Here is a 27,360-nt window from a genome sequence, read left to right as displayed (position 1 = left end):
TTATTTTAAAACATGGAAACTCGTTGTTCTTGCAGCAGAAGTCACCACCTAATTTACCGCGAAGCACGCCAAGTTTAATTTCATTGGGGGGGGGTCAAGTTTTGCACCGTAGTATATACACCAGCTATAAAGATCTGAAGGATGTCAATTCTGGTAATATTTGATGTCTGTTGGGAATTCCTCACACTAACCCTTTGGTGACAGCACTGGCATTATGTTTACTGCAGAGTGCAGCTAGCATTATGTTTACAATTAGGTCGCTTAGAAACAGCAAGGACGAGAGAACAAAGTCTATAATCGTTGCATTGTCCAGGTGGAGCCGCACTGAGTGGGGGCAGAAATCCCCAAGTTTATCAAGAATGAATAAGGCAGAGGTTGTGATTCTGAATGTTGGGGGTATGAAGTACTCCACATCTGCAGGCACCCTCAAGAGGTACCACGATTCCAGGTTAGCACATGCGTTAGAAGGAGGTGATCCCGATTTCCGAATAATCAACGGACAAATTTTCATTGACAGGGATGGCAGTCTGTTTCGGTACATTCTGGATTTCTTGAGAACTCGACAGCTCGATCTCCCTTCTGCATTCTCGGATCACGACAGGCTGGTGAGGGAGGCGGAATTCTACAATTTGCCTTTCTTGGTTGAACTTGTCAAACAGGATCGGCTGAAACAAATGTTGGAGATCTTGGAGGTGAGATACTCCCTGCAGGAAACCCACTCCTTCTTCAGAGTTTTCTGTTCCTGTAATAGTACTATTGAATCATTGGCTGGACGTATTGTAGTGTTTGCAGAACAGCCTGGCCAGAACTGGAATCATTCCTCAGTTCCGAGACCCTTGGTTTTGATTCCATTGCAGAGACCTTCTCACCACGATCTCGTCTTTCAATGTGGAACTGACTATTCAGTTGGAGACGAGCTCTCAACAAGGTAAAAGCTGGATCTACAAAAGCTGATGGTAGATTGTGTTGCTTTTTTGTCACTGAGAAACCTAGCTGCAACGTGTGGTTGAGATCATTCCTGACCCCGCCCCCCATCAGCACTGAACCCAGTGATGGGGGGGGGGGAGGAGAGGGGCAAAAGCTATGCAACTGGGGACTAGATTTGAACAATCAGTCCAAATATCATTAGGTCAAGGATCCATTCCCTGAGGCCGAGTAACCATTCTTAGCTCACTCCTACTAGCAGTTTGATGGTAGGCCCTTAAAGTGTGAGCATTGCATCAGCCTGGGAATATAGAGGTTACAATTCTATAGTGAATACAGGAAACAAGGAGTTAGAGTGTATATCTGAAGGGGCAGGGCAATTTGAGGAAGCTAGTAAAAACCAGATTTCCTTCTGTAAGTAAAGGCATAGAATGCAAAGATAAGGAGTTTATGTGGAACTTCTATAGGGGTTTGTGCCACGGTGAGTATCTCGCATCACTGTACTAAAGGAAAGTTATGACTGTCCTGGACAGGGATTAATCATTGTGCACCCTACTCCTGGGTGGGAGAACTTAAGTAATGCAGATAAAGTGCAGAAGCTAGAACTGTTCTTGCAGAAGATAGGGTTGAGGGATGACTGGTGAAGGTAATCAAAATTATTAAGGGGTTCTGGAACAAATAACAGAATATTGAATTGAGGGTTGTAAGTTAAAATCAGTGGTGAAACAGCCATGACAGTCTTAAGACGGATAATTCATTGATCAGGAATGCGCTGCCTGAAGGAATGTTGGAGGAATTTTCAATCAGCTAAACATGATAGAGAAAGGTCAGGGAAATTATAGCTGACTAATGGGACTATATAGATGGCTCAATTAACCAGATAATCTCCTTCCAGGCTGTAATGGTTTGGTGAATCTAATAATTTCCCTTCTAGTATTTCTAAATGTATAGGACTATATTTCATTACCTTTTGCTTAAAAATACATTGAAAATATAGTCACTCTTCTGCTGTAGAAGTGGTGGTAATCAATTAATGTTGACCTGATCTTGCTGAGTCTGGTTGAACCTGTATTTGGTAGGCATCTTAGGAGAACTCTCAAGCTATTTTTTAAAAAAAATATAGTGCCACAACATCTTTTTCAAAGGAGCCTTGATTTACCATCTCATAAACGATTTCATTTTTATTTGCTATCCCTCAGAAGTCACTTGAATTTCTTCTACAGGATTCACTGACTTCCGGCTTTGAAGGCACCTTATTGTAATGCATTATAAAGATACTAAATCTTCAAAAGCCTCAGAGCTAAAGTTTTTGACAAAGTTCTGCATGGTAGGCTGTAAGATAGAATCACATGAGATTCAGGGTGAGCTAGCCAACTGGATACAAAATTGACTGGGTAGAATGAGTTAGTGGTAGCAAAAGATTGTTTTTCATATTGGAGACCAGTGATATGGTGTGCCACAGGAATTGAAACTGTGTCTTCTGTTGTTTTCATCTAAATTAACAATTGGATGACACCAAAATTGGTGGCATGATGGACAGTGAAGATGATTACCTAAGGTTACAAAGGATCTGTATCAAGTGGGAAAGTGGGTAAATGAGTGGCAGAGGAATTTAACTTGGTCAATAGCAGTGATGCATTTGGGTATTTCAACCAAGACTGGACTTACACAGGGCTTGGGTCTATTGCAAAACAGATATAGGGGTACAATAACATGGTGGATCCTGAAAATGGGGACACAGATAAACAAAGTAGGAAAGAATGCATATGGTATGCTTACATTTATCAAATGGGGCACTGAGTACAAGAAATAGGTCATTATGTTAAGGTTGTATGGGAAACATGAGACTGCACCTGGAATATTGTGTACAGTTCTGATTGCCATACTTTAGGAAGGATGTGATTAAGCTAGAGATGGTGAAGAAAAGAATACAAAGGATATTGCCAGGAAGCGAGGGCTTGAGTTATGAGGCGAGACTGGTCAGGCTGTGTCTATTTTCCTTGGCACTAAGGAGGGCGGTGGATGACCTTATTGAGATTTATAAAAGAATGAGGGGCATAGATAAGGTCACAGTCTTTTATCCCAGGATATGGAAGTCTAAAACTAGAGGGCACAGGTTAAAGGTGAGAGGGGAAAGATTTAAAGGAGGCCTGAAGGGCAAGTTTTTCAGACAGAGGGTGATGGGGATATGGAATGAGCTGCTAGAAGAAGTGGTGGAGGCAGGTACAACACAATTAAAAAAAAACTTTTGGACAAGTTCATGGATAGGAAGGTTTAGAGGAATATGGGCCAAATCCAAGCAAATGGAGAAGCTCTGGAAAGTAGGTTGGTTGACATGGATGAGTTAGGCCAAAGTGCTTGTATCCATGTGCTATAACTCAATGACTCTTTGACTCTGACTCTAGTAGTAATATATCTTTAGATAGGTCAATGAAATGTTGTCATAATTCACAGAACTTTCCTCTAAATTTAATGGGTATCTTTTATGATTAACAATCATATATTTCCTTAACTAAGAGCATTAAATTATCTATTTCAGGTATGTGTCTATCCAACCAGATGAAAGAAAACTTACCAATGGCTCTAATGTCCTGGGATTACTCATAGGTACTTTACTGAGGGAAGGTTTTTGTCTTATAAGCACGAGGACAGTCTCTCCCACTGAGAAGATTGAATGCTACACATTCGAACGAAACAGAAGAACTGAGTATCTTGGTGCATCTAATGGGCAGGGAGGAGCAAGTACCAACATAGTTCGTTTTCAAGCAGAAAAGCCACAGAACAGGAGGTACAACATATAGGAACTATTAATGAGTTGGAGAACAGATTGCAACAGGACCTATTTTCTTAAACATGACAAGATTAACTTTTTTTGGCTTAGGTAATGCCTTGGAAGCCAAAATTAACACAAAGGGGGAAAATGGTAGATACTAGAAATCTAAAATAAAAACAAAAAAGGCTAGAGATATTCAGAAAAAGTCAATATATGGAGAGAGAAAACAGTTAACCGTTGAAACGGACGATCTTTTATTAAATGATATGAAACTACTTTCTCCAGCAGGCACTGAGCATAGTTCCCGCCCCTGCCCCGCCCCCAAATTTTAACCAGGACATCAGCAGGGCAAAACCTAGAAGTGTTAGAAATTGGCAAATGGCAGCTTCAACAGCAAGAGTTCTACAGGAATTTCATTGGCGTGGAAGACGTAGAAGTGAAAATATTTCACGTTTGGCATCTCTGACAATGTCTGCTTTATGGAAAGCAAACAAAATCATCATTTGGCTTTAATAATTAACAACAATTAGTACTTTAATGGGCTGTAATATTGTGAAGTTTGGCTTCAGCTGCAATTACAACTTACTCCAATCAATGAAGATGTGCAAATCACACAATATCTCTCACACCATGCAAAGAGAAATTACTCATTATTGAAGGTTCTGAACTACGTAATTCAGTTTTACGCAGTGAATGCATGTAATGTAGTTGTCATTGATTTTTACCAGGTCCAAGATTCACACATGTAAGTATCACAATGTATTTCCTTCGAGTGACCTTGATCGGTGCAAAAGATGGAGGAAATTTAATGGCACGCCGCTGGATAGTTAAAGAAAATTAGATACAACTCTTCGAACCACGCCGCCACAGGAAACCGCCGACAAACCGTATTCCTAATCCACAGGACAATCCAATGACCAATTAACCTACCCAGTGTGTCTTTGGAATGTGGGAGGAAATCCACGCATTCCACGGGGAGGACGAATGAGTAGACTCCTTGGAAAACAGTGCCAGAATTGAACTCCGAGCTGTAATAGTATCGCATTGGTATTGTCTTAATCTGCTTTAAAATGTAGGGAACACAGGAACCTTGATGGTGCATTTGTTAGAGGTAAAAAGGAAAGAAAGGTATAAAACAGATTTGGTAAATGCATTTAACTGTCATGTGATGGAAAAGTATAGTGATTATACTCACATTTATACGGATGGTGCGAAGGAACCTGAAACAGGAGTGACAGGATTTGGGGTGGTAATACCAGCAAAAGAAATTGGAATCAGCAGAAGAACATCTAATAAGTTAGGGGTGTTTACAGTGGAGATGCTGGCAGTGTTGGTTGCGTTGCAATGGGTGTAGAAAGCCAGACAAGCCAAAGCATTGATATGTTCAGATTCATCCTCAGTTCTAGCAAGTTTAAGGTCTTTTCACACAAACAGTCGGCAAGATGTACTTTATGAAGTCCTTCAGTTAGTTACAAGAATTGCAAATCAGGGAGGTCAGGTAAAATTTCTATGGGTTCCAGCACATGTAGGGGTGAAGGGGAATGAGAGGGTGGATGAGTTGGCAAAGAGGGCGTTAAAGAAAGAAAATGTGGAAATGCACATTAGTATCAGTAAAGCAGAGGTTAAGTGTGTAATCTGGGAAAAAGTCAACCGAATGAGGCAAGAAAGATGGGACAGGGCGGGGAAAGGGAGGCATTTATATCAAATACAAAGAGTGTTGCAGTTACTAGGGTAGGTAATGGAAACAGAAGAGAGGAAATTGTGTGGACTAGGTTAAGGCTGGGGCATTGTGCATTAAACAAAACATTGAAAATGATAGGGAAACACCAGACAGGATTGTGTGAGGAATGTCAGGAAGAGGAGTCAGTAGAACATGTAGTTCTGAGTTGCAGGAAGTATGGGATATAGAGAGAGATGATGAGAAATAAATTAAGGGAGTTGGGGATGCAGGAATTCACATTAAAAGGGTTGCTGGGCATGGGTGAGAGCACAAGTCCGGGTATTTTTAGCGTTTTTAAGGGGTACAGGGGTTTTTTATAGAATATAATGAATAAACAGGAATAGGATACTAGGATGGTCAAAGATGGGAGGTGAAGTGTAGGTTTGTATATATATGTGTGTGTGTGTGTGTATATATATATATATATATATATATATACATACACATATATACATATATATATATTTGGGTGAAGGGATTTAGAATGTATGTCTAGTGCACATTCTGGAGCAGAGGGTGGCGGTAATGCACCATTAAGCTGGATGCCAACCGCTGTAAAGCAAGATACAGACAGAACCTTGATGGTGTTCACATCATTAAATGGAACCACCGAAAGAGGCGGTCAAATTAACTGATGAAAACAGCACGGGATGGTGATGCGTGGTGGTGATGGGAGTACCTAATACACATGGAATACTTCGAGGGAAGACGTATCGAGCCAACACAGTATGGGTTGTCCGTGTATGCGGTGCAAGCTGTAACACAGGCAAAGAACGGAAGATGTGGGCTGAGATGCTTGCACTTTGTCAGGCATATAACAGGTCTTTTAAGTTTCACAACGCAAATTACTGTGTAGATCAGATTGTACTGCTGTTACCAATGCTTCTAGACTCTCGGAAGACGCAGTCTGCTCCCAGCCGAGATAGTAAGATTTTGGACGCCCTGAATGGAAACAGAAAGAATGCATATTCGGTTCTTAAAACGCTTAGAGTCTCATCCATGCTCTTTCACAGTGGTCGGTCAGGTAGGCTGTCAATGTGTCATGCATTTCCAAGTGTATCTAAATTAGTAATTTATATTTCCCAATGTGCAGAACTCTTTGTCATAACTTCAGCTTTAATAATTCTACGAATAGCAAGTAATTGGTGCTTCCAAAGTTTAGTGTTTTAACCATAGGGGAGAAATATTTTACTCTTTTCAGTCCAACGGTGAACTCGGGCTCTTAATTTGTTCCATTCAGAACGGTGCCCAGCTGTTAGTTTTAATTATACAATGTATTTTTCCCACCACCCACCCCACCCAATTCCCTCTCGAAGGTGCTCCTAGATGGCTGGGTAATGCGTGTGCGGAGGTACAGCGAGGAGCTGAAACGTTGGGGTCGAATTTTTTTTTTTTTTTTTGCAGTAATGTAGGCAGTACATTACTCCATCTTTGGTCCGTTGGAAATCGCTGGTGTGTTTGTATGAAAAGGAGCTCCATCAAAATAAGTGTCCTATCCTATCCTTTCGATGTGAAGGTTTATTAGTGCTCAGCTGAGGTGAATTGTTTGATTCTCGTTAACTATCCTAGTGATAGCCCTGTACAAATCTGCTAGAATTCAACTATAATGTGAATAACAGCGATAGAGTATGTACTATTTAGATCAAATGGAGTGGGTTGCATTATTTATAACATTAACAGGAGGCTGGTCTGCCATCCAATAATATCAGGGCTGGGGTAGTCTTGGGCACACCACTATTCTCACACACTTGCTCCATACCGTTTGAATGCCTTAAGATTCAAGATTCTAAGTGTAATGCCTTGGTTAAGATTTCTACTGCTATGCTGTGAGGTATCTTATTTTTAGCAATTTCTGCAAAAGCAGCATATCCTGCTAGTAAGTGTTTTGGTTTTGGCTAAAGATAAGGAGCCACGTTGTCCAACTTAGGAGTAACGTGTCTGCCAATCAGGATCGTCTTGGTACATGTTGTAACTTTCAGCCCAGTGTGATAGGATGGCATGGAACATTCAAGAGAGCTGGGCAGGATCAGGTTTCTGAAGGAGAGTATTTTGGTTTGGGGTCTTTTCATGGGAGTGGTGGAGCTGAGCACAAGGGAAGATGCCTGGAGAATGCTGTCTGAATGAGAGACCACATTGTAAGGAGGGCTTTGTGCTGCTGAGTGGTTCCAAAGAGGAAATGTCAATACTCCCGTGTTAGCCAGTGCCCAGCTGTTAGTTTAATTAAATGGTCTTTGAGGTAAGTTTGAACTGTGGCTGGTGTCATTCACACAGACACTGGGTTCAGTGTGTGAGTACAGTGATACACTTGACTACTTCAGAAATGAGCTCCAGTGTTTAAGTGCACATTGGACTGGTTTAACTATAATGGGCCCCTTTTCCTGTTAACTGATAACATTGAAAATTGGTAACTATGCTTTCTTTATAATTTCATGCTGGTGTATAATGTCATATTTTGGCTACTGATATTGCGTGAGCAGTATTTACAAAGTATTTGCTACACTCAATGTTCTTTAATCCGAACATCCCAACTGTCCCATTTAGTTTAAACCCCAAATCATACCCACCCTAGATGTATATTGCTTATGAAAGGTGGCCTTCTCACTGAGTCACATGGCTGTTAGCAGAGTTAGCTAATGAGCCAAGTTTGTATGAGAAACAATGAGAGGGTTAAATCATAAAAATACATGGCGTCTTTAATGAAATCATGATTTTTTTTCCTCCGTGATTCCTAGGTGCAGGGTGAATCACTGCAGACATTTCCTGTCACTTGTTACCGCAGTTACTTCTGAGGGAGGTGCTGAGTCACTAATTACTGGATTACACAAAACTAAATCCTGCATACGCATTTCCGTAGTGATCGAGTTAAATGCCTCGACAGACCTGAACCATGAATTGAATTTATGGCATAGCGAAGGTTTAGTAACTCTGTTTTGGAATGAGCTGTTGGACAGGCAATTCTTTAATAATTATGGCTTATTTGTTTTTTTTTAAGGAAATATTCAAATCAAATACAAGAGTTCTGTGGATCAGTTAGAAATAATATCTTCATTCACAATCTAGAAGCTGCCTGCTTCCAGTATTATCCCCAAAAAGTACAAAAGTGTGAGGCCCACAACTCAAATACACTCAAATATAAAGTCAAAAATAATGCATGCCCCTCTCATTCAGCTACCATCATTGGTACTGTACAACAGTCAATCAATTAATATGCAAACAATACAACCTCAAATTCAAAAGATGCATCAAATGGGTGCCCCTTAAAAACTTGAATAGGCACTGCTTTGAAATCTATATATGATCACAAAATTATTCATGTTATCTAAGTGTTTGGGAATAGTAGATCATAATTTTGCTCTGGTCATGAATGTGGCCATTCTCATTATACTCTGATTAGAATTAAGTGGATGGCTACTAAACGAGGTTAAATAGAGATTCTATTCTCTAAATGTGTACAATAAAGCCTTTTCAGATTGATTCACTAATTTAAATTTATAATGGCTGCATTCATGTAAATATCACGGGTTACCAGTAATTTGAATGAATTATGTGTTTTATCATTGTGAATATCTATCAACTTAGTGTCTTCAGAGACAGCATATCATCCATCCCTGGATCTGTCCAGTGAGCAAAGTATCCATGGGCTCAGGTTTTTCACCGCTGTCCATTACAGGATTTTGGCAGGGATGCCTTTTTTACTGTGCTGCAGATATTCTGTGATTCTGCAACTAGAACTTTTCAAAACTAGACATTAGTTCTTCAAATGTTATCGTGATAACTAACCCACGATATTTTCATAATGTCTTAAGAATTATATTCTTATTTTCATAAAAATATTAAACTATTTGATCTTGGGTTTCAATTGTGTTCTGAATTTATTATCTAAAAGAGAATTCAGCAAGGTTACATTTAATCAAGAGGCTATAAATAAATGGACGTATTGGAATTACAGTGACAGTGGAAAAAGTCAAAGTGAAACTGCGGAGACATTTTAGAAATGGTCAATCAATAATGTAAAGAATGTCAATAATGTAGAGAATCCAACATCTTGGACACTACGGTAGCATAGTGATGAGCGTGATGCTGTTACAGCTCAGAGTTCAATTCCGGCGTTATCTGTAAGGAGTATGTATGGCCTTCCCATGGAATGCATGGGACTTCTCTGGGAGCTCCATTTTCCTTCCATGTTTCAAAGATCTTCCGGATAGTAGGTTAATTGATAATCGTAAACTGCCCTGAGATTAAGCTAGGACGGAGGATGCTGGACGACATGGCTTGAAGGGCCTATTCCGCACTATATTTCAATAAGTAAATCAATCTTTAAGTTCAGACCAGAAAAGAAAACTATCTTTCCGTCTCAGTTATGAGGTGCATTGACATCTGTTTAGACTTTGGAGAATCGAAGTTAAGTCTAAACTGCTCAGATTAGTTGAGCGCAACATACAACTATTCTGGCCAACTCAAATTTAGAACATAGAGCAGTATAGATCCTTCAGCCCTTGATGTTGTGCCAATCTTTTAACCTATTCTAAGATCAATCTACCCATTCCCTCCTACATAGCCCCTCATTTTCTATCATCCATGTGCCTACTAGTTTTGTAAATATACCTAATGTATCTGCTTCTACTACCACCCCTGGCAGCGTGTTCCACACACCTACCACTCTGTAAAAATTACCTCTTAACATTTCCCTCTATACTTTTCTCCAATCACCCTAAAGTTATGTCCCCTTGTATTAGCCACTTCTGCCCAGGGAAAAAGTCTCTGGCTGTCCACTCGATTGATGCCTGTATAGACATGTTTACCTACACCATTCATAATTAAAGTTCTCTCATTCCAAAATGATGTATGGGATGTGCAGGGTGCAAATGTGCCTAATACACATAAAGAATGTAAACCCAGAAAAGACAGTAACAACATTGGGAAAAGTAGTCTTAAGACAGGCAATATTTTGAAAACGGTAGCCATGAACGAATGGAGAGAGAAAATACAAATCACTAAGAGATATAAACAAGTTTTAAAAGATTCTATATAGAATGTAGAGATTAATATATTAAATGGGGGTTTCAGGCAATGATAGGAAATTTATAAGGAGAAGAGAGAAATGGAAAACAGAAATCAAATACATAGTTTGCTTTCACCATCAATACAAGACAGACATCTTGGAAAGAATTGCATGTTTTTTAAAAAAGTATTAAGACCATAATGAATGGAATTAAAAGTCAATAGCCTCAGGTTATACAACAAAAGACTGGAGGATAGCAAGAGTTTCTTATTCAAAATGGGCAGTGAGGATAAACCAGGAAACTACAGGCTAGTGAACCTTATATTAGGAGTAGGTAAATTATTGGAAACAAAAAGCAGGGAACATATAGCATATTTGGACTCTAGCAATGCTTTTGACCAGGTCACACAGTTGGCTGGTCTAGAAGGTTAAAACACTGGAGATTTCAGGAGCATCAACATAGTGAATGTAAAATTGGCTTGAAGGTAGCTGGCAGAGGGTAGTGTAAGGTTGTTTATCTGATTGGAAGTCTGTAACCAGTTGTTAACACAGGGATCAGTTCTGAGATTTTTGTGTTTGGCTGGATAACAGCACAGGTATTTAACAAATTTCAACAGAAAAATTGAAGACATTGTCAGCAAGGAGGCTGTTTTAGAGTTTGGATCAGCTGGAATATTGGACAGAAAAGTTGCAGATAGAATTTAATCCAGACAGGTACGAGACCTGTGCAATCTGTAGGGATGACCTGAGTTTCAGGTCACCTGCCTATGCTCCTGTCTCACTCCCACTGGGATCCTTTGGCATTTTGGGCCCTCTCCGCCATTCCAACAAAACTTGACGAGCTATAGAAACAGCACCTAATCTTCCTACACAATACATTGCAGCTCTGGAGACTCAAAACTGAATTTAATAAACTTCAGTTAATCAGCCATAACAGTTTTATAAATGAAAGCTAATGAACAATTGTGGATACTTAAAATTTAGAATAAAACTAGAAAATGCTGGGAATACTTAGTAGGCCGAGACTAATCTATGGGGTGAAACAAACTTCTCTCTTCTTCCCAGCTCTGCTGAAGGATCTCCGGCCTGAGATATGAACTCTCTTCTCACAGATGCTGTCTGACCTACTAGGCATTTTCATTTCAGTTTTGCACTTACACTTCTAGCAGTTAATTTCCATCTTGTAATATTCAAAATTTTATCTCCTCTATACCAACTGCTGTGTATGCTTAGTTATTCACTGTCTATACCTGCCAGCAACAGCACCACTTGCATTTTAAAAGCTGCCCTGTCCTCTATTCTCTAACACAGACCTACTCTTTTTATCCCTTCTCCTCTCCTCCTTCCTCTGCAACTCAGTGAGGAGATAATTGATCAGAGTTACAGGGAAGTAGTCACCCCGAAGTTGCAGGAGGTGAGTAGCTGGGTGACTGTCAGGGAAATGGAAATGTAAATAGGCAGTTAACAGCAGAGTACACCTGTGGCCATTCCCCATAAAAATAAGTATACCGCTTTCAATACTTTTGTGGGGAATGACCTCCTGGGGGAATGCCATGGCGACCAGGGTACAGGCACGGAGCATGGGTCCGTGGTGCAGAAGGGAAAGAGACAGAAGAAGGGAGCAGTAGTGATAGGAGACTCAACAGTGAGGGGAACAGACAGGAGATTCTATGGACGTGAAAGGGACACCCGGATGGTAGGTTGCCTCCCAGGTGCCAGGGTGCCAGGGTCAGGGATGTCTCAGATCGAGTCCACAACATTTGGAGAGGGAGGGAGAGCATATCTTGGTACCCATATTGGTACCAATGACATAGGAAGGAAAAGCAAAGAGGTCCTGAAAAGAGATTTTAAGAGAGCTAGGCAGAAAGCTGAGAAGCAGGACCTCCAGGGTAGTAATTTCTGGATCGCTGCCCGTGCCAAGTGCCAGTGAGGGTAGAAACAGGATGAATTAGCAGATAAATGTGTGGCTGAGAAGCTGGTGCAGGGGCAGGGCTTCATATTCTTGGATCATTGGGAACTCATCTGGGGGAAGTATGACCTGTTCAAAAGTGACGGGTTGCACCTGAACCCGAGGGGTCCAATATTCTTGTGAGCAGGTTTGTTAGAGTTATTGGGGAGGGTTTAAACTAATTTGGCAGGGGGGTGGGAACCAGAGTGATAGGACTCAGGATGGGATGAATAATAAAAAAGTAAAGATAGTGTGCAATTGGACTGTCAGGAAGGGCAGGCAGGTGATGGGACATAGTCACAGTCAACAGGGTGAGTATCAGTACATTAGGGATGCAAAATCAAAAAGGGTAGCAAATACGCTACTTAAGGTGTTGTATCTCAATGCGCAGAGTATAAGAAGTAAGGTATTACAGATTGCCAAGTATGATGTTGTGGCCGTCACTGAATCGTGGCTGAAGGATGATTGTAGTTAGGAGCTGAATGTCCAAGGTTACACATTGTATTAGAGGGATAGGAAGGTAGCAGAGGGGTAGGTGTGGCTCTATTGGTAAAGAATGGCATCAAATCAGTAGAAAGATGTGACATAGGATTGGAAGATGTTGAATCCTTGTGGGTTGAGTCCAGAAACTGCAAGGATAAAAGGACCCTGATGGCAGTTATATATAGGCCTTCCAACAGTGGCTGAGAGGTGGACCAAAGATTACAACAGGAAATAGAAAAGGCATGTCAAAAGGGCAATGTTAGGATAGTCATCTGAGATTTTAACATGCAGGTCAATTGGGAAAATCAGGTTGGTAATGGATCTCAAGAGTGAGTTTATTGAATGCCAAAGAGATAGCTTTTTTAGAACAGTTTGTCATTGAGCCTACTAGGGGATCAGCTGTACTGGATTGGGTGTTATGTAATGAACCAGAGGCAATTAGGGAGCTTAAGGTAAAAGAACCTTTAGGAACCAGTGATCATAATATGATTGAGTTCAACTTGAAATATGATAGGGAGAAAGTAAAGTCTGACGTAGCAGTACTTCAGTGGAGTAAGAGAAATTACAGTGGTATGAGAGAGGAATTGGCCAAAGTAAATTGGAAGGAACTGCTGGAGGGATGTCAGCAGAGCAGCAATGGCGTGCATTTCTGGGAAAAATGAGGAAGGTGCAGGACATGTGTATTCCAAAAATGAAGAAATACTCAAATGGCAAATAGTACAACTGTGGCTGACAAGGGAAGTCAAAGCTCATGTAAAAACAAAGAAAGAAGGCATACAACAAAGCAAAAATGAGTGGGAAGATAGAGAATTGGGAAGTTTTTAAAAACCTATGGAGAGCAACTAAAAGAATTAGAAGGGAAAAGGTGAAATATGAAAGCAAACTAGCAAATAAATTAAAGTGGATAGTAAAAGCTTTTTCCAAGTATGTAAAAAATAAAAGAGAGATGAAAGTTGATATAGGACCTCTAGAAAGTGAGGTGGGAGAAATAATGGGGAAAGATTAACTGAATGAATATTTTGCATCAGTGTCCACTATGGAAGACACTAGCAGTGTGCCAGATGTTACGGTGCATGAAGGAACAGAAGTGGGTGCAGTTACTATTACAAGGGAGAAGGTGCTCAAAAAACTGAAAGACTTAAAAGTAGATAAGTCACATAAGATGAACTGCACCCTAGGGTTTTGAAAGAGGTAGCATTAGAGATTATCTTTCAAAAATCATTTGACTCTGGCATGGTGCCAGAGGACTGGAAAATTGCAAATGTCACTTCACTCTTAAAAAAGGAGGAAGGCAGCAGAAAGGGAATTATAGACCAGTTAGCCTGACCTCAGTGGTTGGGAAGATGTTAACAGTCAATTGTTAAGGATAAGGTGATAAGAGTACTTGGTGACACAGGACAGGATAGGACAAGGTCAGCATGGTTTCATTAAGCGAAAATCCTGCCTGGAATTCTTTGAGGAGATTATAAGTAGGATAAAGGGGATGCAGTGGATGTTGTATATTCGACTTTCAGAAGGTCTTTGACAAGATGTCGTATATATGGTTGCTTACCAAGTTAACAGCCCATGGTGTTACAGGAAGGTTACTAACATGGTTAGAGTATTGGCTGATTGGAAGAAGGCAGTGAGGGGGAAATAGAAGGATCCTTGTCTGGTTGGCTGCCAGTGACTAGTGGTGTACTGCAGGGGTTGATGTTGGGACCACTTCTTTTTATGCTGTATATAAATGATTTAGATGATGGAATAAATGGCTTTGTTGCCAAGTTTGCAGATGATACGAAGGTTGGCGGAGGGGCAGGTAGTGTTGAGGAAACAGGTAGGATGCAGAAAGAACACACATCAAAGTTGCTGGTGAACGCAGCAGGCCAGGCAGCATCTCTAGGAAGAGGTGCAGTCGATGTTTCGGGCTGAGACCCTTCGTCAGGGTCTCGGCCTGAAACGTCGACTGCACCTCTTCCTAGAGATGCTGCCTGGCCTGCTGCGTTCACCAGCAACTTTGATGTGTGTTGCTTGAATTTCCAGCATCTGCAGAATTCCTGTAGGATGCAGAAGGATTTAGATTAGAAGAATAGGCAAGAAAGTGGCAAATGAATATAATGTTGGAAAATGTACTGTCATGCACTTTGGTAGTAGAAATAGATGTGTGGACTATTTTCTAAATGGGGAAAAATCCAGAAATCTGAGCTGCAAAGGGACTTGAGAGTCCTTGGGCATAACATGCTAAAGGTTAACTTGCAGGCTGAGTCGGTGGCGAGGAAGGCAAATGCAATGTTAGCACTCATTTCAAGAGGTCTAGAATACAAGAACAGGGATGAGATGCTGATGCTTCATGAGGCACTGGCGAGGCCTCACCTTGAGTACTGTGAACAGTTTTGGGTTCCTTATCTTAGAAGAGATGTGCTGGCATTGGAGAGGGTCCAGAGAAGGTTCACAAGAATGATTCCAGGAATGAAAGGGTTATCATATGAGGAACATTTTGATGGCTCTGGATCTGTACTCACTGGAATTTAGAAGGATTGGGGGTGGGGAAGATATCATTGAAGCCTTTCAAATATAGAGAGGCCTATGGAAAGGATGTTTCCCATGGTGGGAGAGTCTAGGACAAGAGGGCACAGCCTCAGGATAAAGGGACATCTATTCAAAACAGAGATGCAGAGAAATTTCTTTAGCCAAAGTGTGGTGTGTGAATTTGTGGAATTTGTTGCCACGTGCAGCTGTGGAGGCCAGGTTGTTGGGTGTATTTAAGGTGGAGATTGATAGGTTCTTGATTGGACATGGCATCAATGGTTATGGGGAGAAGTCCGGGAAATGGGGTTGATGGGCCAAATGTCCTAATTCTGCTCTTGTCTTATATTCTTTACTGGTTCTGTTCAAGGATCATTGACCTAGATTGTGACCTTAATTTGTCTCTCCAAAGATGCTGCCTGATCTGCTGAGTTTTCCAGTTGAAATTTCTAATACCAGTATCAGCAAAATTTTGCTTTTGTATTATTGAGAATATGGAACGGCAGAGCACACTACAGGCTCTTCAGCCAAACTTTTAACCTACTCTATGATCAACTTAACCCTTACTTGTTTCTCCGCAGCTTGGAATGCTCTCCTTGAAGCAGCTTTGGGCTCCATTCCTTGATCTGTCAACCACCTTTACTCTTGTTGGTTTCTATTTCATAGTCATAGAAAGATAGTGCAGAAATAGACCCGTCCGTCCACCAAGCCCACACTGACAATCAACCTACATTAATTCTACATCCCAGTTTTAATTTTTTTTTAAATTTGCTTTCTCTGCTTTTGTTAAGGTGTTGACCAAAGCTTGGTTCTGCAGCCACATCTTTCCTCATGAATGTCTATAACACTGATTAGTTTCTGTGGATTCAAACTGAAACCCTACCCTTCAGATAGGTTCAAAGAGATACACAACAGAAACAGGCCCTTCAGCCCAGAGTCCATACCAACCACATTTCAGCTTGATGTATAATTAGATATGTTATAGTTCCCTCCAATCTCTCACAGTTGCTTTAAAATCCTCTGCAAGATCCATACGCAAGACTATTCTGAAATATCTTTCAATTGTTTCACCTTTTTTTTGTCCTGATGTAGGATCTTGCCTGAAATGCGACTCTATTTCTCTCCATAGATGCTGCCTGATCTGCTGAGTTTCTCCGTTTTGTGTATGTTACTCTTGTCCCAGGGAACATTATTCCATCTGCTTTTGTCCAGGCTTTCCCACTTACAGATATCTTCTCTTGTCATCCTCAGATTCACATGTAACACTATGCATTGCTGCATGCAGGATTTGAACATCTCACTCCAAAAGTGATATCTCTCAAGGATGTCCTAGTTCACACTTCCACCACACTCTCCAGTGCAATTGTTGCTTTTGTAAAAGAGCTACTTACTTCCCTTGTTACGTACCCCGTAACTGGGTTGCCAAACCAGCAGAAATGGATCACTCAGTTGGAGTCTGGAGTACTAGAACTAAGAAAGTTTTATTAAAGAAACAAGCAACACAGTAATCGAAAGGCTAATAAATGCAACAGTTCAGCGATGATAAACACACATGTGCTCAGAGTTAAGATAACAGCATCAATCAAGCTCTATCGTTGTCTAGGGGTAAATGACCAAATTTCAAAGTGACTCAAAGTTCAGTCCAGTTTAGTAGTTCAGTTCGCAGTAATCGTTGCCATGGCGATGGACAATGTGGGGGAAGAGAGAGAGGGAGAACAGGAACATCTGATCATTCAGAACGGCTTCACTTACAGACCGGCGAGATGGCTCACAAGCAACTTTTGGGCGGGTCCTTGGTGATGTCACCTGAGGTCACCGACTGTGACCCCTCCTCCAGATGCGGTCGATCCTCTGCAGTGAACCCGGCACCCAGGTAAGGGCGGACACACACCGGGTTCCCACTGATTGTACCTTTCCACCCTGGCCGTTGTCTGGTACTTCTCACCGACTCGTGAGAAGCGTACTGCTTCCAGGGTCTCGTTACCTCGGGTGGCGTGTGTGTCGCCTTAGCAAACCGGTCCCTTTTCAACCCCCTGCTGGGGTATCGTCTGTCCATCACTTCAAACAGTTCAAGGTTCAAAGAGGGGAGCCGCTCCAGACAGCTCTCTCTCCCTTGTTCCTTCATTACACATCTCCAGACGCTGCTCCATTGTTCCTTATCTCTCCTTCCCCTGAGGGCAGGTGGCAGACCACTTGCTGATGTCACTGATGCTAACCCAGGCCAGCAAACATCTTAATTTTATGTGTATTCTCGTCACACCCTATAAACATCAAAATTAATAGATTTTAACAACCTCTGAATTCTAATAATTCTTTGACCCTTTCATTACTTATCAGCCCACTGGATTGATTCATGCTGGCTTCTGGGTGAGCAATCCCATAAGTCCCACTCCCCAACTTTATTTCTTTCCCGCAACTTGTTCTCATGGCCAAGTCTCCTTTGGTTATTTTGCAACTTACTTGTCTTGGTGGGCAGAAGGGTCTATTTCTGCACTATATAACTTTCAATGACTATGAAATGGAAACCAACAAAAAGTAAAAGTGCGTAGACTGAGTCTGCATCTCTGGGAACCTATATTTACATGCTGTCCTCCGTACTTAATATTGTTAAGTATTTCCAGGTTTCTTCCTCTTCCCATAAATTTTGAGCTTTTATTTATAGAGGAATTCTGTCAGTGACTTGCCTATGGGATAACAGAGGCAATAAAGCACACTCTTCGCTCAAAGGCATCACATACAATTTTTGAAGATGTGTGCTTGATTCTCTTTTTGCTGAGTAACCTAGTGTAGGTTATTTTGCTGGGTATCATTCCTCATGCAAAAAAAACAGCAGCTTGTGTGTGGGCCAACTGGAGCAGTACTCTTCTAGGACTTCCCTGAGTGGGGGTACCAGATGAATACTGATCACTTCCTTTTCCCAGCTTTGTGCAATAAGTCTTGCCTGGTTGGTGAGCCAAATCACATGGCTTTATGCCCATGGAATTTCCCTTCACCATCTTCCTCTCATAGTAGACTTAGATTGCTTTGCAGTCCAACCAGAGTGTAAATGCTGTATCTACACAACAGTTCCCCCACCTTAATTCAAGAGTTTGAACAATTAATCCAGGAAAACAGAAGGGCATGACGGCATCTATTCCACTGGATTGAATAGCAAACCCAGAAGGTGGGGGCTCTGTTGACATTGCAGGCAGGCTTGCAGTGGCTGCTGGCAGCCAACCACCAAGATCGTACAGTTCAAATTTTTGATTCACATTCACTTGGCTGTTGGATGCCTTTAGCAGATATTTTAATAATTTCTCCACTGCAACTTCAATTTTAGACATTTTATAAGTTTAAGGTCAAGGCATGGTGTTTCCCTTTAGGTTGCTCGAAGCTCCTTGAACTGGTGCCTTCAATGTCCCTGCCAATGCCCTTCCAGGATCATGCATAAGTTGCCATCTTCAGCAGTTTCAGAGGAACCATTTCCTCCTTCGTAAAGTTGGGACATGGGACAATCACTGATTGCAAAGTTGTTGGTTATTAAAGATTGTTTAATGTAATTAAACACTAAAGAGTTGTTGCTCGTTCACATGCAATGGAAAGTTGAATAATTTTCATGCTGGACATTAAATTACTTACCCCTGGTATATAGGTGGCTGGGTGGAGTATTGGAAGATTGTTTGAGGGAGGTAGGTATTTTTTTTTAAAAACAGAGAATGGTTGCTGCTTGGAATGCAGTGCTGGGAGCAGTGGTTAAGCCTGATACATTATGGACAATCTTAAGATAGACACATAGATGAAAGAAAAATGGAAGGTTATGGGCTATGTTGGAGGGAAAGGTTAGATTAAGTGTGGAGTAGGTTTATACAGGTTGGCACAACACAGGCCAAAGGGCTTGTACTGTTCCATAACATATTTTGGGATGTCGAATACTGCCAGAATACATTAGTTGATGGTAGGCACCTTAGGAGTGTTGATGAGACACTCCTAAGTTACAAGACACTTTGCTGAAAACCATGATGGAGAGAATACTCCAACACAAGGAAATCTGCAGATGCTAGAATTTCAAGCAACACACATAAAAGTTGCTGGTGAACACAGCAGGTCAGGCAGCATCTCGAGGAAGAGGTACAGTCGACGTTTCGGGCCGAGACCCTTCGTCAGGATGAAGGGCCTCAGCCCAAAACATCAACTGTACCTCTTCCTAGAGATGCTGCCTGGCCTGCTGCGTTCACCAGCAACTTATATGCAGAGAATACTGTAGACATTCAGCATGCTTGCCTTCATAGGTGTGGCAATGAACATGAGAATTGCAATGTCATGTTGTGAACCTATTGGCAGCAATAGAAAGTGAAAGAAGAGATTCAGCAGGATGGGAATTGGAACAGAAGGCTTTAATTACTAAGGAGAGACTGGATACTCTGAGTTTGTTCACACTGGAGGTTGAGATGATCTCACAAGGTTTATAAGATGTTTGAGGGGCATAATTCTTAAAATATTGCAAAATAATGAGCAAGGTTGTGGTTGGTACAAGTTTTTGAAAGCATTGTCATTTAACAAAGTATAAAAAAACTGTAGAATTATGGATTAGAAAGGGCTTGGCTTAAAAGAAACTGCTTATTTGGAAAAAATACTCCCGATTGTACAGTTGCCTCTCAACTGTCAAATACATTGTTCTCCATCTTATACTTTGAATCTTACAGGAAATTTCCCATAATTGTTTAAAATTAACTCAAAAATTATTACCGAGTAGGAAACATAATCTCAGAATTAGAAAGTTTATGACATAAAAGGCAGTTAATTGGTCAATGTCAGCTGGGTGAAAGAATGCTGCCCAGCCAATTCTTATTACTACTCCTTGCCTTTTAGGACTCAGTCTGCAGCACTGATGTTCAATTCCATATCAACATGTGGAACATCGTGTGTTTTGTCTCTGCCATCCTTTCAGGTCTCCTACCCTCAGTGATGATATTCTCTCCTCCCCTCTAATCTTTTTATTAATTACTTGAGATTTATGTCATCTCTTCTTCCAGCACCACAGCCCCATCTACAACTTTTCCTGGTTTTGATCCAAGGCTAAAGGGAAATATATCCTTCTTAACTGCTCCATCTAGAAAGCTTTTAAATTTAGTATACCTCAACTTCCTCCTGTTTCAAAGAAAAAATTCACTTTAGTTTATCCAATCTTACAGCTATAATTTTTGTCACACCCTCAACTCTTTTGTAGTCTCTTCACTGTTTTGCTGCAATGTGACCAGAACTGGATGCATAGTCTCATTGTTAGTCATAGAATTATACACTACAAAAACAGGCCCATTGGCCAAACTCATCCATAGTAATCAAAATACCCAAAGTTAGTCCCATATGTCTGTATTTAGTCATATCCCTTTAAACATTTCCTATCCATGACATTGTCCAGATGTTCTTTATGTTGTAATTGTACCTGTCCCCACCACTTCCTCTGGCAGTACATTGAGCAAGTGAGTGTAATCCCCTTTAAATCTTTCCCCTTCACATGCTACTGCCCTCTACAGTGCCTATAAAAAGTATTCACCCTCCTTGGAAGTTTTCATGTTTTATTGTTTTACAACATTGAATCAGCGGATTTAACTTGGCTCCTTTTGACGCTGATCAACAGAAAAAGACTTGTGTCAAAATAAAAGATCTCAACAAATTGGTCTGAATTAATTACAAAATAAAAAACACAAGATAATTGATTGCATAAGTATTCACACCCTTCAAGTCAGTATTTAGTAGATGCACCTTTGGCAGCAGTTACAGCCTTGAATCTGTGAATAGGTTTCTATCAGCTTTGCACATCTGGACACTGCAATTTTCCCCATTCTTCTTTACAAGACTGCTCAAGCTCTGTCAGATTGCATGGGGATCATGAGTGAACAGTCCTTTTCAAATCCAGGCACTAATTATCAATTGGATTGCAATCTGAACTCTGACTTGGCCACTCCAAGACATTAACTTTGTTGTTTTTAAGCCATTCCTATGTAGCTTTGACTTTATGCTTGGGGTCATTGACTTGCTGGAAAACAAATCTTCTCCCAAGTAGCAATCTGCAAGAGAACTGCATCAGGTTTTCCCTGTATTTTGCTGCATTCACTTTACCTTCTACCTTCACAAGCCTTTCAGGGCCTGCTGCAGTGAAGCATCCTCATAGCATGATGCAACCACCACGTATCATGGTAGGGATGGTGTGTTTTTGATGATGTGCAGCGTTTGGCTTATGCCAAACAGTGTCTAGACTGATGGCCAAAAAGTCCAATTTCAGTTTCATCAGACCATAGACCTTATTCCAGCTGAATTCAGAGTCTCCCACATGCCTTCTGGTAAACTCTAGCCCAGATTTCATGAGTCGTCTTCCGCACCCCCCATCCCCACTCCTCGACAGTGGCTTTCTCTTTGTCACTCTCACATAAAGCTGCGCCTGGTAAAGCATCCAGTTTCTGTATGCGCAATCTCTTCCATCTCAGCCACTGAAGCTTGTAACTCACCCAGAGTTGCCATTGGTCTCTTTGTGGCCTCCCACACAAGTCCCCTTCTGGCATGGTCACTCAGTTTTCGAGGACTGCTTGCTCTAGGCAGGTTTACAGCTGTGCCATATTATTTCTATTTCTTGATGATTGACGTAACTGTACCCCAAAGGATATTCAGTGACTTGGAAATTTCTTGTATTCATCTCCTGACTTGTGCTTTTCAATAACCTTTTCATGGAGTTGCTTGGAGTGTTCTTTTGTCCTCATGACGTAGTTTTTGCCAGGATACTGACTCACCAGCAGTTGGATTTTCAATCAATTGAAACACCTTGACTGCACTTAGGTCTCCAAAAGCAGATCTCCATTTAACTAATTTTTTGACTTCTAAAACCAATTGGCAGCACCAGTGATGATTTGGTGTGTCATATTAAAGGGGGATGAATACTTATGCAATCAATTATTTTGCATTTTATACTTTTAATTAATTTAGATCACTTTGTAGAGATCTGTTTTCATTTTGACATGACAAGAGTTTTTCCTGTTGATCAAAGTCAAAAAAATCAAATTAAACCCACTGTGATTCAATGTTGTAAAACAATAAAACAACAAAACTTCTGGGGGGGGGGCGGGGAATACTTTATATAGCCACTGTAGTCTGGGAATTCACAAATATAAATATAAACCCTCCTGGAGGTCAAGGGAACACACACAGCTGAGTAAACAGAAAGATGAAAATCTTATTACAGTTGGCCCTCCTTATCCGCAAGGGATTGGTTCCGGGCCCCCTCACGGATACCAAAAAACGCGGATGCTCAAGTCCCTTATTCAACCTGTCTCAATACGGTGGACCTTAGGACCCAGCGGAACCCTGGACCTTATTTAACCTGTCCCAGTGCGGTGGACATTAGGACCCGGCGACGGAGCTCTGAATCGGAAGTGTTTCTGTTCACGAAAATAATCACGATCACGATTGAAAATAAAGTGGAAATAATAAAGCGATCGGAAAGAGGTGAAACGCCATCGGTCATTGGAAAAGCATTAGGCTACAGATGGTCAACAATCGGAACAACTTTAAAGGATAAAGTGAGAAAGGTCCTGCCCCAGTGAAAGCTACAATTATTACCAAGCAACGCAGTGGTTTAATTATTGGGTTTTGGGTTTAAGATCCTCTACATCAACCCGGCACGGATGGAGAGCGCGCTCGGGAGTGGTCTGTCACTGGATCGGAGCCCGGCTCTGAACCATACGTTTCTTAAGTGCTTTATATGCATAGAAAGGTAAAATATATACTAAGACAAGCATTTGACTAACTGACGCTAAATAATACCGGATATACCTGTTCGACTTACTTAATAAGGGAACTTCCATTTTTTCCCCCCGATCCCATGATAACCTACGCACATCCTCCCGTATACTTTAAATCATCTCTACATTACTTATAATACCTAATACAATGTAAATACCATGTAAAATATTTGTTATACTGCATTATTTAGGGAATAATGACAAGAAAAAAAGTCTGTACATGCTCGATCAACAAGTGCTGGAACAGCACTTCTGGGTTTTCTCGATTCGTGGTTGGTTGAATTCGCACTTGCGGATAAGGAGGGCCAACTGTATTCATCATTCCCAGTTTCTTTTACTTCTAAATTTTTTTTCAATGTCACAAATTTGGAACCAGTAGTTACAATTGACATTAACTTAAAGAACCAAAAGTCATAAATAAAAAAGTAAACAAACCAAAAATGCCCCTCTACCTCCTGTCAACTTGTGGTCTGGGACAACAGACAAACTGCCATTTAGTCTTGAAGGCTTGGGTATCCCAATTACGGAAACACCAAATTGAACATTGTTTTGGGACAACAATAAAGGCAGCCTGGTCAGACTTAGATCCTGATATTTAGTCCAAAATGTCAACATTACATTTTGCAGTAGTGTAGTTATTGTCTATAAACATCAAACTATAAATCAGCACATTTTCTTTTACACAGGTATTTCTGTTGTTATATACTATTTTGCATATACTAAGACTGTGGGTTGAGCCCCATTCAGGACTTTGGCTTGCAAATAAACTAGGCATTACTAGTAGAGTTGTTATCTTTTGGATGGAGCATCAAATCAAAGTAATCAATGTGAAAGATCTCATGCCACTGTTTGAAAAAGATCAAGGGAGATGATATGCAGGTCAATTTTAATCTCTCAACCTATGACCTCTAAAACAAATTAACCGATTATTAGTTCTGTTTGTCAAACTGGTGGACATGTTTAAATTACCATAGTGACTAGCATCAGAATCAGGTTTATTATCACGGGCATGTGACATGAAATTTGTTAACTTTAGAAATAAAGCAATTTTGGATATCTAAAAACCATTAAAAGCCTTTTTAAAAAAAACTAAGATAGATAACCATAAGATCACAGCTTTATTAGCAACAGACACATACATATTAAAATCTGCATGAAGTACAAACAGTTTGTATTTGTGTTTTAATTGCATTAAATATACACAACCTATGAAAAGTATCAAATACTTGACTATTTTTGTGAAATGCAGTTTTAACAATGTATATAACATTGTCCAGCATTATATTCAAAAGTATCTCAACATTAAAACATGGTTCTCAACAACAAACTATTTTCAAGGACAAAATTGCAGCAATTTCAGTTGCCTGCTTAAGATGGAGTCAGATGTTTAAAGTTTGTAGTACCTAACCACATCATGCTTAATGGTTTTTAAAACTTGGCAAGGTGGTTGTATTTTTCTTCATCAGGTTTTTGAAAATATGCAGGTGTGAAAATGAGGGCAGAATTATTGTGCAAGACTGCCAATCTAATACATCCACAATACCTAAGCCCACACATTCAGGATTCCCATCTAAGCAGGTCATGAGCTTCCGGAGGCATCTGGTTTTATGTACTAAAATTTTTGCATTTGTAATACAGAATTCATAAAATAATGTTTTATATAGTATATATTTACATGGAAATAATAGCATTACATGAAAAGCATTTCAAAATTTTGTGCACAAACTTAAAGATTAAAAACAATGATATACTGTAACTCAAATATCTCTGTACTTTAAATATGGCTGGAAGCAAGGAATTCAGAATGGAGGTCTTGAAAGGCAGTAAATTAAGAATTCCTTGTGCTCTTTAAGACTGCATCATGAACCGTATTTGAAATCATGTAGTTCAATGACTTACTCAGATATACCAACAGTCAAGCTTGAACAGATTACTAAGTGGTTATTCAGTAAAATGACTATTAGATGAGAATATGGACATTTCCTTTGGGATGCCTGGCACAAGTTGAAGTAGTCAGCCTTGCTCCAGCAGCACAATTAATATTGGGGACCTTCAAAGAATTTAACTCCAATATTTACGTGCTGCTAAGGCATTACTGACATCAGAAAGTTACAGTTGATTTCAATGGATAGTATATGAAGAGATCAAGACGATACTCTAATGAATTTATTGGATTATGCTCCCATGTTCATGTGGCAGCACAATATGGCCTGCATCTCCGTACAACTCAAACCATTATGTGCTGCTATATCACCACGGGATCCCTGAAGTTATGAACTAAATCTTAAGAACTACAGGCCACCCCTGAGCTAAAAAGGCCTGCCTTATGGACACCCTTACATATGAATGAGCTCCCATAATATTATATTCAAAAGCTTTACATAGATATATTCCCATGAAAGAACTAGTTTCCCCCTTCTTTCCACTTTTACTGATTGTTCTTTAAGAGTCTTGCATGCTTTTGACACTGTTCATTACATACTCCAGAGATATTGTTACCATAATCAAGTGATTAGCAGATTTTCTGACTTAAGGGTAAAATAAACTTGGATGTCTGTAAAAATGGAACCCATTTGTACCCAGGGAAGGCCTGTATTAAATATAGTTGGAAATAGGATCCATTGAAATATTGTGCAATCATTCAAATTAAAAGTCTTAATAGGTCATACACATTTAATTACAAAGATCCATTTATAAAACATAGGGATACAAAACTAGCAATGATTAGAATACATTTCCTCATGAAGTTAAATTACATCACTTATTCATTAGGCCTACTGCCATCAGCCTGCAAAATTCCACATGCAATGTGTAGTTTATTGAAATATTGTTCAGCTTAATAAAAAAGATTCATATACCTTAAATTTATCACAATTCTGAAAATTAAATTTGAGAATAAAAGGCAAAATGATGCATAATATCTAAGCTAGTTAACATCAAAAACAGGTTAACTGATCCCAGCAGAAACTGTCTTTTTCAGGATTTGTTTTATTACCAATTGCTTTGCATCTTGAACAAAACAGCAGAGAAAAAATTACCTTACACAAAGGAATTCACTTTCAAACAGGAAATATTTCACACACAAATCAACAGAAGCAGAGTGATATAATGTAGTACCTTCACTTCAAATTAATGGACTGATTCAATCCAGACAAGTTGCTTGCTGTTTCATGTTTAGAAAGCCTCAAGCCAAATTTTAGTGGTCAGAACTAAAGCAGGGAAATCCTCGAATTAGTACAAAGTTCATAAATACACTCAGACCAAAACAGCACACTGCTTTGAGGAATGATAAATTCACAAGATTGCAATGTGATACTATTCCATCATGGTTTAAGTTGGTGAACAACACACGAGGATGCTAGAAATAAAAGCAGAAGCATGGCTCCTCATGTTGATGTTACCATCCAGTGTCCTGATCAGCTGCATCATTGTCTGATATGGGAATTGTAAGGCATCTGACCACAAGTCCCTACAAAGGATTGAAAGGAATGCTGAGAGAATCATCGGGGTCTCTTCCATCTATCAGAGATGTTTATCAGGAACGCTGCATTGTCAATGATCCCACTCATCTGTTCCACGATCTTTGACCCCTATCATCAGGCAGGAGGTACCACTGCATTAGGTCAAGAACTGTTGGGTTGGGAAACAGATTTTCCCCCAGACTGTAAGGCTACTGAACTACTTGCCAGCCCCAGGTCTCATCACGCATGAAGGACCAATTATATTGTTTACTTTTTAAAGTTGTGTCATGTGCATCTGATTATTTGTTAATTTTCTAGTGATTATATTACTTTATACATTGTGTGAGAGTCAAATGTACTGTGTTGTGCAGCTCGGTCCGGAGGAACATTGTTTCATTTGGTGGTATACGTGTATGGTTGAATGGCAATAAACCAAACTTGAATGTCTACTGTCTTTTTGATAAGATCACAATGGATCCTTCAGCCAAGTCCTATTTTCCTGCACTAAATGTACATCTCTTGGTCCTCAATATTTAAAAATCTACTGATTTTAGTCTTAAGCATACAAAACAATTAATCCACCACAGCCCTCTTGGCAAGTTAATTCCCCCCCCCCAAAAAAAATCACTACCATCTGGATGAAGATTATTCAAATTTTTGTTCTGAATGGTTAACCAATTATTTTAAATTACAACACCCAGCTCTGAACAGACAATGGAAGGATCAAATTTTCACCTATACTGTTAAAACTCCACACAAAAGTAATCCATTT

The 27,360-nt window shown here is 40.2% G+C and overlaps 1 protein-coding gene and 1 long non-coding RNA gene across 2 annotated transcripts in view; one reads left to right on the top strand and one right to left on the bottom strand.

Annotated features, from left to right (window-relative positions):
* The first annotated feature begins 359 nt into the window (after positions 1–359).
* On the top strand, positions 360–3,835 carry LOC134347586 (putative potassium channel regulatory protein). The gene is made up of 2 exons (XM_063049940.1): positions 360–928; positions 3,464–3,835. The coding sequence occupies exons 1-2, from the start codon at positions 360–362 to the stop codon at positions 3,723–3,725; spliced, it is 831 nt and encodes a 276-aa protein (XP_062906010.1). The 3' UTR covers positions 3,726–3,835.
* A 12,984-nt stretch (positions 3,836–16,819) lies between these two features.
* The window catches only part of LOC134348149 (uncharacterized), a 33,200-nt gene continuing 22,659 nt past the window's right edge, over positions 16,820–27,360 (bottom strand). The window contains exon 3 of the long non-coding RNA XR_010018362.1: positions 16,820–17,616. This is a non-coding gene — a long non-coding RNA (uncharacterized LOC134348149). The remainder of the gene's footprint in view (positions 17,617–27,360) is intronic.

Source organism: Mobula hypostoma, chromosome 6 (assembly GCF_963921235.1).
Source record: "Mobula hypostoma chromosome 6, sMobHyp1.1, whole genome shotgun sequence".
NCBI lineage: Eukaryota > Metazoa > Chordata > Chondrichthyes > Myliobatiformes > Myliobatidae > Mobula > Mobula hypostoma.
This window is presented reverse-complemented; position numbering and strand designations above follow the sequence as displayed.

Bases quoted from the DNA above. Each gene is read 5' to 3' on its own strand.
- LOC134347586 (XM_063049940.1), top strand. From the start codon at position 360: ATGAATAAGGCAGAGGTTGTGATTCTGAATGTTGGGGGTATGAAGTAC. The intron at 929-3,463 runs GTAAAAGCTGGA...TATCTATTTCAG, and splicing joins GGAGACGAGCTCTCAACAAG to GTATGTGTCTATCCAACCAG.